The following is a 19050-nucleotide window of genomic DNA, read 5'->3' as shown; positions in this document are numbered from 1 at the left end:
TGCATGCAAAGGATATGCAACAAAATACTAAACATGACTACTTTCATTTACATTACATTGCTGTGTCCCAAACATTATGGTGCTCTGAAATGGGGGGGGGGGTCTATGTATAAACACTGCTGTAAATTCTACATGGTGAAACCACAATGTATTAAAATGGCCTTTCTTAAAATCTGACAATGTGCACTTTAACCACATGTGGTATTTGTCCCAAACATTATGGAGGGCACTGTTTATTTATAATGTTTCAGGTTACGTAGAAGTGGAAATTAATTTGTAGTAAAATCTTTATATGATGCACTGAATTAACAATAAATGCTTTCCGAATTGAGAGGTAGCTGATGCATACTGTGTCTTTTCACCTATTTGTTCCACATTGATTGCCCAGCCTGCCCTCCATGTATGAGCACTCTGTGAAATGGGTTCATACAGTTTCAATCAGGTTCTGAGCAAGAGGAAATTATGATAAGGATTACAGAAACATGCCTTGCCCCAGGAGATGAGATTAAATTCAATATGCAGGATTAAAGGCTTTCCTGGACTTTAATATGCTTTGAAGCTTGAATAGGAGCAGAGGAAATTCAAAATGTTTCTTCCAAAATCAAGTACTGTAATTGCATACCATTCCCAAACACAGAGTGCCTTTGCAGCTGCAAGCGCTGTTCACAGAGGCCAGCAGCATCCATCTATTCGTTTTTGGATTAGCATCCATTTGTAAACTGGTTGCAAAATCCATTGACCGGTCATTTGAGCAAAGTAAATAATTGCAAAAATCATTTATCGTGTAAATTGCACGTGCGCTGTATTTAATTGATACTATGGGCCTTGTTTGTAGTACCTTACCCCATTTTAATTGAACACATCCTACAGTATGTAAAGTAGACGCTGGTTATAGGAACAAAATATCTAAACTTACAATTCAAATTCAGAGAAACGTCCTATTCTCCACACATATGATCAATAAAAATAAAAGCCAAATTAAAAGTTGAAAAGATAACAGGCAAGTTCCTAAGTTTATGAATGGGTTGGGGTAATGCTGTTTTTATGCAAATGTAGTGTTAAAAGCCAGATTAGAAGTGCAGCTGCTTTATAGCTCTGTAAACTTTGCAGCTTACTATACTTTAATTGAAATGGAGAAGTATGATGACTTTCCCAGCAACAACATTTTCCGAAAAAGTGAAGAGAAAAGGAAGCGACCTTATTAATGAAGGTCTCCTGCCCTGCGATGACAAGGAACGTTTCTATTAGTCTGCGTTGAATTGAAAGAAAGCGCAGTATCTATTAGTGCTAAGACTGAAGCAATTCGAGCTGGTAGCTACCCTAGGGTATTTAGGGATGAGCAATAAACGACAATATTATTCACCTGAGAATGAAATTGAAAGAAATAGATTTGTGAAACTAACAGTGGAAGTGAAGGTTTCCAATCAGAAGATGGTAGGTTTCAAGGATTCAATGTGTTGTGTTCCAGAAAAACGTCATGCTAGTTCTAATTAGAAATACGTTTGAGATCTGAAGGTTAGAGAATACTCTGCACTCCATGAGTTTCATTCTATCAGGCAGCTCAGGCTGAAGTGTGAAATGTTTGAAAGATTGATGTGATGCATGTTAAGTACTTCCCTTTTTAAGTTTTAAAAAAATGGATGAGACGTATTTGGAAATGAAATGAAAAGTGTGCACGATTTGCCGATTAGAATATTAATCAGGTTTTCCCTAAATTTGTAATGAATTATCTAAAAGGATAGGTGAAACAAACTCAGTAGTAACGTTAGATAAATATTTGAAAAGAAACAAAAGTCATTTTGTAGAAAGGGTGAAAGACCAATAGCAAAACTATTTCAAACAGTCAGTTCAGGCACAATGGCCTAGATAGTATCCTTCTGTAGTATCTGATTTAGTGATTCACTTGTTGGGTTAGGTACCAGGTCACTCTGGAACAGAGGAAGTCTGGTAAGAACTCTACACAAATCCTGCTGTGCAAATCTTTATCGTCCAAAACAGCTAATACCTGTTCTTCAAAGAAGTCAATCCCCTTCAGTGCCTGATATCAGTCCCCTGAGTTGCTGTGGAACTTTTCAAAGGTCTGTAACGAAACGAGTAACCACTGTGGGATGAAGTGGTGTACCAGATGGAGCATCTCCAGGCAACTCTCCCCGCGTGAGAGAGCATGGCTGGACAATTACTGTCTTCGTCTTCCAGGAGAACTTCCCAGGCTAGATTCCATAAACACTTGCTTCGTGATGTAATTTTATATATACTGCTACATATGAAGTAATCATGATGCCAGACTAAATGTGATCTCCACAGAGCTGACATTTAACTGTTGTCCTTTATTCCATGTGAAAAATTAAATGAAAAATATTTCTGCAGATGTTCAATTAACCCAGACATACCACAGCTAAATGTTGATTGCTTGTATGATATCTAAATATCATTTACAGGGGAACAATACATTTAGCAATTTTAATAGTATAAGAGAAAATCATCGTAAAGCAAATGAAACATTTCAGGTACTTTGGTCCCCATTTTTTACATCTTTGTTATTATTTCTTCCTATCATTTCCAACTTGTAAACTGGAAAACTGTTTGTGTAGCAGCCTTAATAAGAAGACATTATTATTTGCGATTGCTTTCAAGTTAAATCTACATGCTCTGTAATCCTAATCATGCAGATAAATTCACCCAAATATTCTGTGAGTTAGCCAATTCTTTATCAGCATAATTATAAAATGATTGTTGGCTCAGAGATAACATGCTGTTAGAAATCATGCAAAGTTAATTTCTGCTTCTTTCTGCAAATTAGTAGCACTGAGTCGGATTCCTGTTTACTTGGATATTCCAGGACTGTGCAGCCTGAATTAAAACTCCCACACAGTAGGAAAATAATGTAGGGCAATCACTCAGTGGTTATTTTGATTCCTGTCCCTGTGCCCTTCTCCTGGGAACGTGTTCAGTTTAGGAATGTGCACTTCAAATCATTTGTATAAATGATCGATGAGGTTTATAAAATGCACTTGTTACATCCAAGAATTTGAACATAAATTTAACTTAAAGCACTCTGTTTTCAAATGCAGTTTATTGTGTGTCTAAGTGGCACGTGATATGACCTTACCATCAACTTAAGCTATGCTGGAGACTACCCCTGCTGGTGATGGGGAATAGCTCAAACAATGCCACTTTCAGCAGTGCTTGACGTGAATGACTATTTTGTCTGGTTTTTCAAAAGAATAAAATGGATTTTTGGCGCCTCAATCCATCCATTCCAGAGAATTGGTGGTTTCCCAGTAACTAAAAGGATGACTGTTTTAAATAATGAAGTGAAGGCTTTTGAGCATTTTGTAAATTTCTTAACTTAATCATATTAAAGTTTGCCACAATGGCCATTGGTGTTCTAACATTATATTGGCAGTTGTTTTGATCTCTGCTGATTGATAACTTAGGTTTTGTGGTTTAACGAAGCATTACATTATATAGAGATTGCAAGCGGCAATGCTTTTGTTCAGTGCAGAATAGAGCAACGTGGCCATGAGAACTATCTGGGGGGCCAGGTTTCCAGGTAATCAAGCTGTATGTCCCAAACCCTTCTCACATTGAGATGTCCTGGATTAGAATCTGATGACGCTGATAACCATTTACAAATGAATACTATCTTAACCCACTTTGTTCACAGAGCTGTTCTTTTATGGCCCATTGATTATAGCTTTGTGCCAACAGACTCATATAGTTGATCTTTAATTAACATTCAAGTCAAGGATTTTCATTGTAAAATTATTGGAAGTTCCCGGTACAATTAAACACGATAAATAACTATCTTACTATAAAACATGTCCCTTTGTATTTATCTGACATCTTCTGAAATAAAAGACAAATTAAAATGTATTTATTGAGCATTCAATGGGTAAAGTGATATTTGAGTTTGAACATTCAAAACATGAATATGTAAAGAGAGCTCAGGAAGGTAAACTGTTAGCCACAATGCGTAGCATAAATTCCACTTATGTTAAATGCTGATATTCTTAAAATGCAAAGATTAATTAGAATTCTGGTTGCAACAATCTTTCCAAATGTCAATACTTTCACAGTAACACAAAGTAATAGTTGGTATTTCAAGATCACGCAAACTTCTAATCTTCTTCTTGCGTATGGTGCGCACAGCCTAAAGTTGTAGGACAATTTGTTCTATTTTGATCTTATTTGATTGTGCACACCAGGTTGATTGCATTCATCGAAACAGGGCGGACCACGTGAAGGTTGCAATCTCCCACCCCAAACTTCTAATGAAGTTTACAAGATAGTTTGGTTTTCTGCTTTGTCCTGCTAGTTAACACGTGCATGCAGAAAGAGGAAGGTGCTTATGATTGGTGGGCGGCGCGACTCACGTCGCAGCGGCCTCTGCAGTCCGTCTGTCTTTTTGTTATTTTTTGTCCCGTTTTAATGTAGTTTTTATTTTATTTTGATGGGGTATGTGTGTGTGTGTGTGTGGTGGGGGGGGGGGGGGGTGGGGGGGGGAAACTTTTAAAATCTTTCCCCTGCACGGAGAACCCGACCTTTTCCCTGTCGGGTCTCCATTGTCATTGGGGCTGCAACGTGGAGCGGCCTCCAGCAGGAACGACCTTGGGCTCCAGTCGCGGAGCTGCGGACCTACTCACCATCGTAGAGCTGGCCGAGTTCGGAGCGGGTGGAGCGGTGGTGGCGCGCTGCTGCCACCCGACCCCGGGGTTCGGAGGCTTACCGCAGGTCACCGGGAGCCCGCGGGTCCCTGCTGGGAGACCGCTTTTCGGAGCTTCCGCAACGTCGATTTCACCCGCCCGAGTCGCGGGGTCGAGGAGTGCCTGGAGCGGGGCCTTACATCACCGCCCGGCGCGGCTTCAACGGCTGCGGGACTTTGCTAGAGCCCGCTGGGGGCTCCAACAACAAGATCTGGAGCAGGGCCTTGCATCACCCGGCGCGGCGTTAATGGCCGCGGGACAATTGCCATCGCCCGCCGGGGGCTTTGACTCTGACATCGGGAGGGGAATGGGGAGTGCAGGGGAGAGATATGTTTTTTTGCCTTCCATCACAGCGAGGAGGAGATGCGCTGTGATGGATGTCTGTGTAAATTGTGTTGTGTCTTGGGTCTTTTTTTTCTTTTGTGTATGACTGCAGAAACAACATTTCATTTGAGCCTCTATGAGGTTCAAGTGACAAATAAATTGTATTGTGTATTGTGTATTGTGATCATTTATAAACAAACCACAGTGGAAACAGTACTTGAAGAACAAATGCATAACATTGAAAAGTTATGAACATTTGTAAACAATTTTGATGAATTTGTTGGGGTTTGTTAGAATAATAAATAGAACACACTAAAGATCTTGAACACATGTGTAATAAATTAGGGGTGGCACAAGGCACAGCAGTAGAGTTGCTACCTAAAGGGCCTGTCCCACTGTACGAGGTAATTCAAGAGTTCTCCCCTGATTCGAGCTCGTGTAACGTACGTAGCGCGTACGTAGGAGCTCGTGGATGTCACGTAGCGGCTCCCACGAGTAACAGTAGGTACTCGGGAAATCCGGTAAACTCGTGCCTTTTTTTCAACACTGTGAAAAATGTCCACGAGTAAAAAAATTGTTACTCATACGAGCCTCTACGTACCCGCTACGTACATTACACGAGCTCAAATAGGGGAGAACTCGGGAGAACTCTTGAATTACCTCGTACAGTGGGACAGGCCCTTTACAATGTCAAAGACCCGGGTTTGATCCTGACTACGGATGCTGTCTGTATGGAGTTTGTTCGTACTCCATGTGAATGCATGGGTTTTCTCCAGGTGCTCCACTTTCCTCCCGCACGCCAAAGACTTCCAGATTTGTAAATTGTCCCTGGGGTGTAGGAAACTGCTAGTGTTCGAAGTTGATCGCTGGTCGGCATGGGGTAGGCCGAAGGGCCTGTTTACATGCTGTATCTCTCAAGTCTTCAAGTAGATCATAAATTGATTTCTCAGAGGTAATGGTTAGTAACTGGAGAGTTCAAGAAATTCCATAAACAAACAAATCAATTACTCGAAAAGAAAGCCTTGGTGTATAGGGAAGTAATTATGAATATTTAGTTTTTCTTTCAGAATGACTCACCAAAAGTATTCTGTCTGTTTTTTCCCCTTAACATGAGCATATGCTTAGCTTGGTATTGGAGATTTCTTAAAATGCTGTATGTCCTGAATATCCATCAAAATCGAGGACTCCTCCGGGATAAGTGGAATATGGCACAGTGTTAAATTAGATAGATCTATCGATAATCTATAGATGGCTGACATCGGATACTCTCAGGAAGAACTGTTACAATGTTAGTGAAGTATATGTCAGGCATCAACCTCTTCGAATGAAACAATATGGTGCAATTCATTACACGATCACTGCTGCTCATTCTTCTACTGCATGGAGTTTAGTACCTTGTGGATCCCATTTTAAGGCTAACTATTCTCTTGCCTTAATATTTAACTTGATTTATAGATATTGTTGAAAGTAGTACTGTACTTTTTCCCCTTTTGATATTTATTTTGTTAAGCTGTTCACTCTTATGTGGAATCAATATTGTTGGGAACATGCAGCATGAGCATTATTTGTAGAATGGACCTGGTGCATTGTCTGCTGCTGCCTCATTGTCATTATCTCATTGACTTGACTGAACTGTTTGAAACATTAATGCAATGCTAACAAATGTGTCTTTTACAGTTGAAGATTGCCTTCACGTTGGATAAAGAGACAGGAATGCCTCAAGGATGCTATGTCTATCAGTATAAGGACAGCAACAGGTAGGATGTGCTTAGACAAATACGTCATATTGTAAAGAAGTGGCAGTTTCTGCAATTAGTCCTTTTTGTCAATTGTCCGCCTTCTGCTATGTTCATAAGCCAGTGGAGCAGAATTAGGCCATTCAGCCCATCGAGTCTACGCCATTTAATCATGGCTGATCTATATTTCCCTCTCAACCCCATTCTCATGCCTTCTCCTCATAACCTTTAGCACCCGTACAAATTAAGAATCTGTCAGTCTCTGCTTTAAAAATATCCATTGACTTGGACTCCACAGTGGCCATGACAATGAATTCCACAGATTCACCACCATCTGGCTAAAGAAATTCCTCCTCATTTCCTTTCTAAAGGTACGTCCTTTAATTCTGAAGCTGTGCCCTCTCGTCCTAGACGCTCCCACTGATGGAAACATCCTCTTCACATCCATTCTATCTAGGCCTTTCACTATTCAGTAAGTTTTATTGATTTTCCCCCTCATCCTTCTAAACTCCAGTTTGAAATGTAATTGGAACATTCCCTTCACAGATTCTGCCTGACCTGCTGAGTTTCTCCAGCACTTTGTGTTTGCTCAAATAATTTGGGGAGAAAACATGTATGTTGCACAGGATTCTGGAACTATTTTTAAATGAACCCAAAGTGTAGCAAATTAAGAATAACTACTTTGCACAAAGCCACGATTGACGTTTCCACCCATTGGCTACGTTTGACATGAAAATGTTCCTGTGCAAATTTAGAGTTTGCCAATGCTGTGCACCAAAATACTTTCAAAATGGATAGGAAGATGAACCAGAGTGTAATTTTATTCATATTGGAGAGTCATTTGGTTAAATATTGTATTCCTGCAAATTATTATTCTAGTTGTAAGTGTAGTACTTGATAATTCACAGTATCTTATGCGCACAACAAAACATAAATTCAAAGCAAGGTGAATCAACATCTAAACAGGCCATGAAGTTCAGAGGAAACTCACATAATGGAACCATTCCTCCAACAACAATTAGACGTCTGCCTTGAGAAGTAAGTGATGGGCACATTGGACTGGATATTGCCAGCCGTGGAACTAACAGCACTCACTTTTACTGCAGAGTAAATTCATAAAACATATTCTCGGATCTGATATGTTGTTAAAAAAGCTATGAAAGTTATTGTCAGAAAAACGTCTTCCCCAGAAGATGCATTTGGTCCTCACCCTGTAGATCTGGCGTTGAACGCAGTGACATGAATTTGAGATTGTTGCCCACTAGTTCTCCACTAAATACACCAGATGTTAGGGCTGGTATCCTGGGAGCAAGTGAATTGTGTGTGAAGTGCTAGTCCTGAAAATTTAATTTTATACGTGGAATCTCATATTTTCACAATTTATTTCTCAGAATTTTGGAAAGAAAGGCATTTTAAGTTATTTTTTTCCTGTGCATTATTTATATTTAATTTATACTTCCTGCTTTTTATTTCCCAGTTTAGATTCCATTCTGTGGGGATCTGAATTTGGTTTCTTGCATTATATTCACATGTGTTGTACTATACTTCCATAGCTAAGGGGAGCTAAATTTTGGAAGTGGAATTCATTGCACACTCTGCTAGTTATATAAGACTTCTTCAATATGCTGCAGTTTCTGTCGTGAATGCCACTGTGAATCCAGCTCTGAGGGCCATGTGTGTCAAAGGTCTGTGGAAGCACTGTGCTGATGTCAGGGAGGTTTGCAGAAATCCACTTCAAAGTAGTTGACCACACAAGCCAGGCCTGTTCATTTAACTGTTCAAAAGGGTTCGGCCCGAAACGTCGCCTATTTCCTTCGCTCCATAGATGCTGCTGCACCCGCTGAGTTCCTCCAGCAATTTTGTGTACCTGTTCATTTAACTCCTGTGTAAGCAACAAACACAAAAGTAAACATACGCCAGGTCTGCAATTGCAAATTAAAGTAGACAAATATTTTCAGGAGTAAATTAATGTGCCAGTATACAGGGAAAGGGATACCTTGCATTGCAAGACATTTGCTGTAACTTCATCCACTTCCTTGGAGAAGGTATTCAATGACTCTGACACCAACATCAGCCCACCTAGGGTTGCCAACTGTCCCGTATTAACCGGGACATCCTGCATATTGGGCTAAATTGGTTTGTCCCATACGGGACCGCCCTTGTCCCGTATTTGACTGCTACTACTTGGGTCGAGGGGACTGTCGGGTCAGAGCGTCACATCCGGCCCCGCCTCACCCGTCCCAACGTAGTGCAGCCCATGGAGTGCAGCAGCAGTAGCATCTCGCCCGTGGCCCCGTCGGTCGGCAGCCCGGCCAGCTGTCAGACCTTCATACTTTCGCTTACCGCTGACACCACCACCCCTCCTTCTCATGGCCGATCATTGGTTCATGAGTTGGACGGGGCGCCGGACTTTGTGTGCGACGTCGCGCGGCCCGGTCCAAAACTGCTCAGCTGGCCCGCTGGCTGGGCTTTGTGCGCAGTCCAGCACCTGAGCCAACTCATCATTCACCCAGCCACGGCCGAGTCGGTCAACAAATATATTTTGGCCTTTTGTCCCTTATTTGGGAGTGAGAACGTTTGCAACCATAATTGCACCCTTGGACATCAGAAAATAATAATGGGGTGACAAATATGTTACTGACTTAAGAGGTTAAAGAAAGTGGGGAAAAGCCATAAAATGTTCCCCACAACAGCACTGTATAAATGAGACAGTTTTGTGGTTTGTCGGAGATTTGGAATAGATGGGGAGGACTGGAGGAGAAAGATCATTTCATCATCCAGGAAGGAGAAAGTATGATAGCACTGGGGAAGAAGGAATAACTTGAGTCAGCAAATGTTTTTTCAATAAACATAAACGAGCTGTTGCAAGTCATGTAATTACTTTGCACGTATCGCAGATGCTGTAAATTGTGGAGCAAGTGCACACATAGTCAAAGGTTGTGCTCAGCAATGAACAGCCTGAAGTACAGTTTGTCAAGTTGCATCACACTGATAATCCCAGCTTCGAGATGCATGGACAGTGGCTGGACGCCCACTGGAAGAACATTCAGCCATTTACAGTGATGTGAACAGGCGTGTTTAATGGCATGGTATGTTTTAAATACTGCTGGATAATCCCTCTAGCTTGTGAAATGTAACTTTTGCGAGTATGGAGTCATTTACTTTCAATTTGAATCATTGATGGAGATTGACAAATTGATTACATTTGTGTTTAATATTAACCATCTTAAATTCAAGTTTACTTGGCTTTGTGTACATAAACAAAATGAACTAAATAACCTGGATGCTGCCTGATCCGTGCTACCCCAGCACTTTGTGTCTATCTTTTAAATAACCTGAATCCGCTGCCTTGGAATCTGCCTTTCCGAGATTGAGGGTGCACACTCTTGCAGGTCTTGCCTCTGATCCAGGGATAGCATCCAAACAGAAAATCTTGGCACAATTGAGGATTCAGGCAGTGTGTGTGGAAAGAGAAGCGGAGTTAATGTGACCCATCCGTGCATGGCCTGGGGCATTGTTTCAAATGCCAATCATCGTAATCTGGGGAATACTTTTAATGCTGACATTTCAGATATTGTGTGGGGCTCCTCCGTCCTGTCCACAATCTTAACTAATGGAGTTCTATCCAAATTTAGTGCAATAAGTTGGTATGTCAGCAATTCCTATTTGATTTTGTGATCTGACAGAATAGAGATACAGACTGGCAACAACAAACTTAATTGACAGAGAGTTTTTGAAGTTGCTCATTTCTGTACTCTTTAACTAACTGATGTTAACAGTGCAATGTACGTGCATATAAATGAGGGCGGACATCTAAGGTCAATTTGGAGAATAATGCACCTTACAGTGCAATAGCCTTTAAGAGTGTGGATATTATTTAATTATGTTATTTATAACTTTGGATCAAAATAGTTTCCAATATGCACATATGGAAAACCACCCAAGGAAAGTATGGAAATTGGTTTTAGCATGCAGGAAAGACAATTAAACTCTCAAATTACAGGGAAAAATGTGTGTGCAGGAAATGTCTGATCTAAAGCATGGTTACTTACTGGCTGTAAAACTCAGGCCGAGTAAATGGAGTTCACATTGGGGTGATGTGTCTTGGTGATCTTAAAGAGGAGTTGACTAGGTGGGGGTGGGAGTGGGAGTAGTTGGGGGAGGATGATGAGGAGAAAAGACCAAATTTAATGACAATTTCCAATATAAACCAATCAGTGGCATTTTTTTAAGATCTCAACCCCCTCTGTGTAAAAAAAACTTGCCCTGCATCTCCTTTAAACTTTGCCCCTCTTACTTTACAGCTAGGCCCTCTCGTCTTTGGCATTACCAACCTGGGGGAAAAGGTTCTGACTGTCTACCCCATCTATGCCCCTCATAATTTCACATACTTTTACCATGTCTCCTCTCAAGTTCCAAGACACCAGGGAAAACAATCCGAGTTTGTCCAACCTCTCCTTATAGTTAATACTACCTACTTCCGGCAGCATTCTGGTGAACTTATGCGCCCTCTCCATATCCTCTGCATTCTTCCTGTAATCCGGTGACCAGAACTACAAGTGTTGTGTTAATTGACAAGGTATAAACTTTGAGGCATCAGGGAATCCTGGATTACAGGGACAGTGCTGACACTGAGCTCGAAGATCAGCAATGCTCTTGTGGAGTACTTTCAAAGAGCATAATTACTTACTCAGTTTTTACTTCAATAACTTAGTTCAGTTGAAGCATGTTTTCAGCTTAAGTTTATTACATTGTACAGCATTATTTATAAAGGCAAAATTAACCCAATAAAAATGGACATAAGGATCTAAATTGGAACGCTGTTTGTTTAAGATTGATTGGCTGTGACTTGGATCTAGGTTTTAGCAATTCACAATCTACATCAGATTTCAAGTTTGCTGATTTGACAAATTAGGTGGGATTGTTCATTGTGAGGAGCATGGAGAGAGGTGTCAGGAGCATGGAGACCAGTTAGCTGAAATGGTGGGAACATGTAGGTGGGAAGATGAGGTTGTAAATGGAGGAATAGTGTGGTTGGAATGGACCTGAGTGCCTTGTAGCCAGGCACTGGAAGCGAATCAGTGGGTGCACCAAGTAATGACAAATGATTGCTAAAGATTTGTGGAAAGGGCTAAAGATATTTTATCTGCAATTATAGCACTCAGGTGATACACACACCCTCCACCTCTCACACACACACACACACACACACACACACACACACACACACACACACACACACACACACACACTCACACTCACACTCACACTCACACTCACACTCACACTCACACTCACACTCACACACACATACACTCACATACACACTACCTCAGTCACCCATTCACTCACACACTCACACATACAATCACACATACAATCACACAGACATACACACACACACACACACACACACACACACATACACTCACGTACACACACACACATAGACTCACATACACTCACACATGCACACATACACTCACACACACACACACTCAGACACACTCACACTCACACACACTGACTCACACAGCATATATATGACAGTAAACTTTCTTGAATCTACTCACACGGCTGTGGGGCTTCCGCAGCCAGCGGAACTTCCGCAATCAGCGTGACCTCTGCACTTACCGGAAATTACGCAATCAGCGCGACCTCTGCGCTCACCGGAAATTACGCAATCAGCGCGACCTGTCCACTAAGTCACGAAATGAGCGGGACTTTTGGACTAAACACAGTCGGACATAATAAAGCATTTATTCCTTCCAAACACAGTCGGACCTAATAAACCATTTATTCCTTCCAAACACAGTCGGACCTAATAAAGCATTTATTCCTTCCAAACTCAGTCGGACCTAATAAAGCATTTATTCCTTCCAAATACAGTCGGACCTAATAAAGCATTGCAGTTTCAAGCACAGGCAGGGCAGTAGGCCAAACAACTCATGGCATTGTCATTTCATTTCCAATTAAGCATTGCACTTTCAAGCACAGACAGGGTAGCAGGCCAATCAACTCATGGCATTGTCATTAAGGGCTAACAAATCATTTATTGCAACTACATTGCAGACTCACAGTTCAATTGATTCACAGCTTAGAATGACAGTCGTTGCCTCTCCCTCGCGATCTTGCAGAGTGACTGACTCACGTCCAGGCATCCGGGGTTTTATAGTCCTGCCCCCCTCCGGAAGGGGCGTTACCCTAATTGCGGTGATTGACAGGCGAGAGGACCAATTAGCTGATCTCGAGGATTTTTAAACACTCATATCTTTTTTATTTTTTATCGATGGGAAAAATCCTCGGGGCTGGCTCAGCGGAGTGGGACTTGTTTGTGAGTAAGCTGGCCAAAAATCACAGCGATACAGGGTAGCATTTTTTCTAAAATCAATATACAGCGCAGACAGGAAGTGGTCAAGAAGAGACTTAATTATATAGATATGTGCACATTTCTGAAACTCTCATCTTGTTATCTTCCGGTTTGCGTCGTTTTTATATTTGTGCAAAAACGATATGCGATAGTGCTAAGCTTTTTCGCCACCTTACTCACTACATCCTGTGATACAAATGCACCAAGTTTTGTTCCAATCGGTGGTATATTTTAAAAGGTATTAAGGTATAAAAATCTTTAAAACCACTCATGCGTAAATTGGTCTCCTCCCCTGTCAGTCACAGCTGGGATGGCGACGCCCCTTCCGGCGCCATCGCCACACTGATTGTCCGCCTCCGCTGTCAGTCACCGGCCACGGCCCGCCTCCCTGCCGGCGTTGCCCACCTTCCGTCAAGATGTAAAGTCTATTATGCCCTGAATTGGGGGGACTATGTATAAAGACAGCTGTAATTACTGCATGGTGAAACCAAAATGTATAAAAATACCCTTTAATGAAATCTGACAATGTGCACATTAACCACACGTGATTTTTTTCTATTACAAATCGCAAATCTTGATTTCTACCAATATGTAGAAGAACCTTGGCTAGGATAGACAGGCAAATTATACTTAAAGGGTTGAGGTGGAGATGCAATGGCAAAGATTTAAACTACAAAAATTGTTCATCCCTGTCTGGCGACAAAATAAAACAGAGAAGACGGCTTAACCGTGGCTGACGAGGGAAATCAAGGGGAGTGTTAAATCCAAGGAAGAGGCATATAAATTGGCCAGAGGAAGCAGCAAACCGGAGGACTGGGAGAAAATTAGAACTCAACATCGGAGGAAAAAAGGGTTAATTCAGAGGGGAAAAAAGAGCATGAAAGAAAGCTTGCAGCGAATATAAAAACTGACTAAAAGCTTCTTCAGATAAGTAAAATGGAAAAGATTAGTGAAGACAAATGTCGGTCCCTTACAATTAGAGACAGGCGAACAGCACTTCTGGACTGGGAATATGTTCAAGTCCTGTATCTTGGTTTGTGCGCACTCGGAGTGTCACCCATTCTGTGAGGTGTAGAGGCCATGAGGTGTAGTTTTGTGAGACCAGGGTGAATGCCTCAGCCATTGAACACTGAGGTGGTTGGGGATGGCCCTGACGTATTGCTCATCACTCCAAAGCAAACACTATCCACATCCCTCCACCTTCCCTTCCAGGTGAAGAACACCACTGTGTCCCGTACAGACATCTCCATGGTAACAAGCTCAAAAGTGGTCGCTGACCACTGAGCCTGTCACCATAGTTACAAGTTATTATACAAGTAACGTAGTACCGTTGTTGCCAGAGCTGTGCAGTGAAACAAAGAGAGGGAGAGAGGCCCGGCACACAGGGGGGAGGCAGGAATCGTGCCGGAGTCCCAGTATGCGGGGGGGGGGGGGAGTCGCAGTGTCCCAGTATACGGGGGGGGGGAGTCACAGTCACAGTATACAGGGGGAGTCCCAGTCCCAGTATACAGGGTGGGGGAGTGAAGTCCCAGTGCCAGTATATGGGGGGGGGGGGGGGGGGGCGGCGAAGTCGCAGAGTCCCAGTGCACAGGGGAAAGGCAGGAATCGTGCCAGAGTCACAGGAGGGAGAGGCAGAAATAGTGCCAGTCGCAGCACGAGGGAAAAAAGGCCAGTGCCATAGCACAGGAGCACAGCATTGTGCCAACTCATGAGTGTTCAGGAGGAAGGAGGGACCAAGAGGGCTAGAATGATGCTCTACCACGTAGCACGGAGCTGGATACCAGAGTATTCTGGAAATCAAGGGATGGTGCAGAAAACTGATGCTGAAGTCCAAGATCAAGATCTTAGAGTCATAGAGCTGTACAGCACAGAAACTGGCCCTTCGGCCCACCTTGTCCACTTCTTAACCCTTCCTATAACATATATCTGACCAAATGTCTTTTCAAAGCTGTAATTGTATCCACCTCTGTAGGTTCCTCTGGGTGCAGGTTCCCTCTACAGAGTATTGGACTTCCTTTAGCATCTCTGGAAGCTGATCAATGGTGGGGGCAGCTTGAACAGCCTTACAACCTCCTATTCCTCATAACATCATCTTTCAATACACAAGCTTGCCTTTGTATGTGTGGTTGTCAGTAGGTTGTAGATTTAAATATTCAATGCAAGAGCCCATTTAATTAATCTTCCCAAAGGAAGTAAATAATCCTATGCAAGACTATTAAGAAGCCATGATCATATTGAATGGCGGTGCAGGCTCGAAGGGCCGAATGGCCTACTCCTGCACCTAATTTCTATGTTTCTATGTTTTCTGATCCCAGCAGTTTGCAGTGTTACATTGCACATGTATAAATTCCCAATATGACCAGGCAGACTGTCATGTGTCAAATTTGTATTAGCCTTGCCTGAGCCTCTTGTTAAACGGACATAATCAACGCATGCTTCATAATGGAAATCGTCATGGCAATAGATTAACCTTGTGTGTACACTTTATTTGTAATTTGTACATCAATCTAAAATATATTTTAATTGCAACAATAAAAGCAACATATGATGCCCGAGAGGTTGTTGCAGCAAAGTGCAAATTTAATAAACAAAATGTAATATTTTGTTGAAAAATTGTTACAGCAATTCACTTAATCTAATCAAGACCACTTACGGTATGCTAATTGCTTTTTGATAGGTCTGGAATTGTATTTTAAACAAATATTGTTAACGTTAATGTGCTGGTTGATATGCGTTATCACCATGATCTTACCAAAAAAAATAGTGCTGGAATTTCCTCTGGAGCTACAGTGCCCTCCATAATGTTTGGGACAAAGACCCATCATTTATTTATTTGCCTCTGAACTCCACAATTTGTACTTTAGGCGAGGGCTGTCGGGGGGAAAGGGCCGAGCAGCCTGGAGCCGGAGGAGCGGATGGGAGAGGCCGAGGCTGTGGCCTTGTCCTCGCCCCGGGTCCCACTCCTCTCCCTCCCCGCGGGCCCGGAGCAGCAGTGCCTTCGCCCCAGCCTCAGCGATGCAGTCATTTGCATATCCCGCACGCACGGGGAGACTCAAGTTATTTTAAAATCCGCATACACGGATACCTTCAGTCACTCCCTCCCTGCCTTCCTCCCTCCCTCCCTCCCACCCTCTCTCTCTCTCTCTCCTTCCCTCCCTCCCTCCCTCCCTCCCTCCCTCCCTCCCTCCCTTCCTCCCTCCCTCCCTCCCTCCATCCCTCTCTCCCTCCCTCCATCCATCTCTCCCTCTAACTCTCTCTCCATCCCTCCATCCATCCCTCCCTCTCTCCCTCCCTCCCTCCATAACCCCCCTCTCCTCCCTACCCCCTCCTCTTACTACCCCCTCCTCTTACTACCCCCTCCTCTCCCTACCCCCCTCCTCCCCATTTATTCCCCTGCTCCCCCACTCCTCACCTCCCCCCTATCCCACCCCCACACACAATGAAAATCACGATTTTTTTTAAATGGAACTCTCAATGAAAGGTTTTGGTGGAGTTTTGATTCATCACACGCATATATACAAACTGAGAGTTTTAGTAATGCAGTATATAAATATTGCAGATATCAAAAGTGAGAACTATCTAAACAATGGGGTAATGATGTGCATTGGCAACGTGTGCAGCAAACATGGATGTTGTTTGTGGAAGCAGAATGTGACAGATAGCAAGAAACATTTAAAATTTAACTTGGGAATGGTGTCTCAGTAAGTAGTTTGCAAAGGAAACAATTTATGGTGGAGGCAGAAAATAAGTTTTTTTATATTGATTCCACAAATATTTACCCTCAATGTAAAAGACGATCTTACAAGAAAATGTTGGCAATTCCAGTTGAAACGGCTTACTTTACTCCGTGTAAGTGGCTGCGACAAACACCAAGGTTATGGAGTATTTTTGTGGTGAGTTGCCAGCTGCAGCCTGACGCTGGGTACAGCTGGATATCCCGTGGTGGGCAGTGAACTGAGCAATTCCCCAGATGTCCACTGAACTCTGCAAATCTATTCATTTCAGTGGTGAGCTCTGTACTTTGTTTTACTTTATTAATTCAGTGTTTCCTTTTTAAAAGTGTACGGATGTTTAAAAAAGTCCCAAATGTAGATTTTGAATTAATTCTTTAATTGTTTTGTGGAATTTTGAAAAGCATTTTATACTTTTGACAGATGTGTGATATTGGTGAGCCCTCTGTAAAGTGTTCCACACAGGGTAGGTGGCTCACAGCTGCCCAGAGGTTGTGGGCCAGTGCCAGTAGGAAAGAGATATTATAGACATTATCAAGAGGTTGATGGAAATAGTGCAACTTTTCAAACTAGGTATCCACATCACATGACAAAACCTGTTGTTGGTATGCTCAAAGGGAAGGATGGAAATAATGATGGGGAGAAGGAAGCATGAAGAGAAACATTTATTTGAAATACTCTGGTGGGAGGGGGACCATGGGAGCAGTCAAAGTCAGTGTTAGGGAGATGGACAATAATGGATTAACTGGGTCGGACATCGCAGGAAAATTGAGGACCAGGACAGGGTCGCAATCACAGAATTGTAACCAGGGCATTCCCTGTGCCTGTAAAGTATGCCTCTTGGATTGAAACAATATGATCAGGAAGCTTTGGAATAGATGGGAATGAGACATGAATGCAAACACAAGGAACCTAGTGATATCAACAGTAGCTGGAATTATAAATCAATGAAGTGGGGACAACATCAAGATTGGGTAATGGTAGTTCACAAAGAAAAGACCAATATGATTGTAGCTGTTAACATCATAGCTTGAAAATAATATCTCTTAGACCAACTCCCTCCCTCAGTGTAGTCTGCATTCAGCTTAACTGCTCACCAACAATTTTCAAGAATTTCGGCAGCAAGTCTCCCAATATGTGGAACAACATGAGCAAAATGTGTGACTGTGATTCAGATTTACAGTCATGAGAAGGGAAAAGAAAATGAGCCTCTGTGCGTTGTCCTGCCTGGTCTGCAGTGGAATTGGGCTTGTATATGGGTACGTTGTGACTCATTGACCCACATCTTCAGATTCCACTAAATAGTTTTGTACAACAGTAGATGGAAGTGATGTCATCTGATTACAGTTCTTGGATCTTTGCATCTGTAGTATTCATGGTTTATATAATTTCTCAGCTACATCTGCCATGTTTGTGGAATATCAACACTAAGATGTATGAAGCAGTGATGCGGCCAGAATCATAGTACTCAACAATGTCTTGCCACATTGTGGCAGCAGCACAGGTTAAAGTTCTACAATATAGACTGCATTGTACTGTGGAAAAATTGCATCTCCCCTTTGAGAAATACTGAACCACGAAAAATGTCCCATTAGTCACTAGTTATCTTTGGCTCCCAATACACAGGTTTCTGCAAGGAAAACACTTCACCGGTGATCATCAGTGTTCCCTAATCAGATGTGGCACGTTGATTTCATGAATTGGTGCTTAAATGAGTTACCTCATTGTACTTTGGCTTTACATATCCAAACATTATTCCAAAATAGAAAATCCTTTCCACAAAACAGAACTTGGTGGGCTCAGTTAATTTTCACTCTGATAGAATGGGATGTCACTGTCAGGAGAGTTGCTTCATTTACAGCCACTGACTCTTTGCATGGAATATAATTTGAATTTTTGAAGTTGTAATACTTTGTCTTGATGGTTTTCCAATGTCATTTGAGATTGACATTGAATGATGAGCCAAATAGTATTAAATTGTCTTCTCAATTATATCAAGGTGTTCTGTCCTATGAAGAGTTTGAGCTCCTGTGCCAATCTCTGTGGATGCAGAAGTATCTCCAGCAGGACTGCAGGAACTCCTTGAATCAGACATGAGATGGCAGGGTAGGAAAATGTAATACGTCTTCGAAGAGCATAGATAGGAATAGGAAGAGAATGCAAGGGAAGAAATATCACTGGGA

At 42.2% G+C, this 19050-nt stretch overlaps 1 protein-coding gene across 3 annotated transcripts in view; it reads left to right on the top strand.

The window, feature by feature from the left end:
* The window catches only part of dis3l2 (DIS3 like 3'-5' exoribonuclease 2), a 188196-nt gene that overhangs the window by 119426 nt on the left and 49720 nt on the right, over window positions 1-19050 (top strand). For all 3 annotated transcript variants that reach the window (XM_033031333.1, XM_033031335.1, XM_033031334.1), the window contains exon 14: window positions 6708-6787. In XM_033031333.1, coding sequence (XP_032887224.1) covers window positions 6708-6787 — 80 coding nt within the window. The remainder of the gene's footprint in view (window positions 1-6707; window positions 6788-19050) is intronic.

Source organism: Amblyraja radiata, chromosome 13, assembly GCF_010909765.2.
Source record: "Amblyraja radiata isolate CabotCenter1 chromosome 13, sAmbRad1.1.pri, whole genome shotgun sequence".
In the NCBI taxonomy this organism is placed as follows: Eukaryota; Metazoa; Chordata; class Chondrichthyes; order Rajiformes; family Rajidae; genus Amblyraja; species Amblyraja radiata.
The sequence above is the reverse complement of the archived record's forward strand: the minus strand, read 5'-3'. Positions and strand labels throughout refer to the sequence as shown.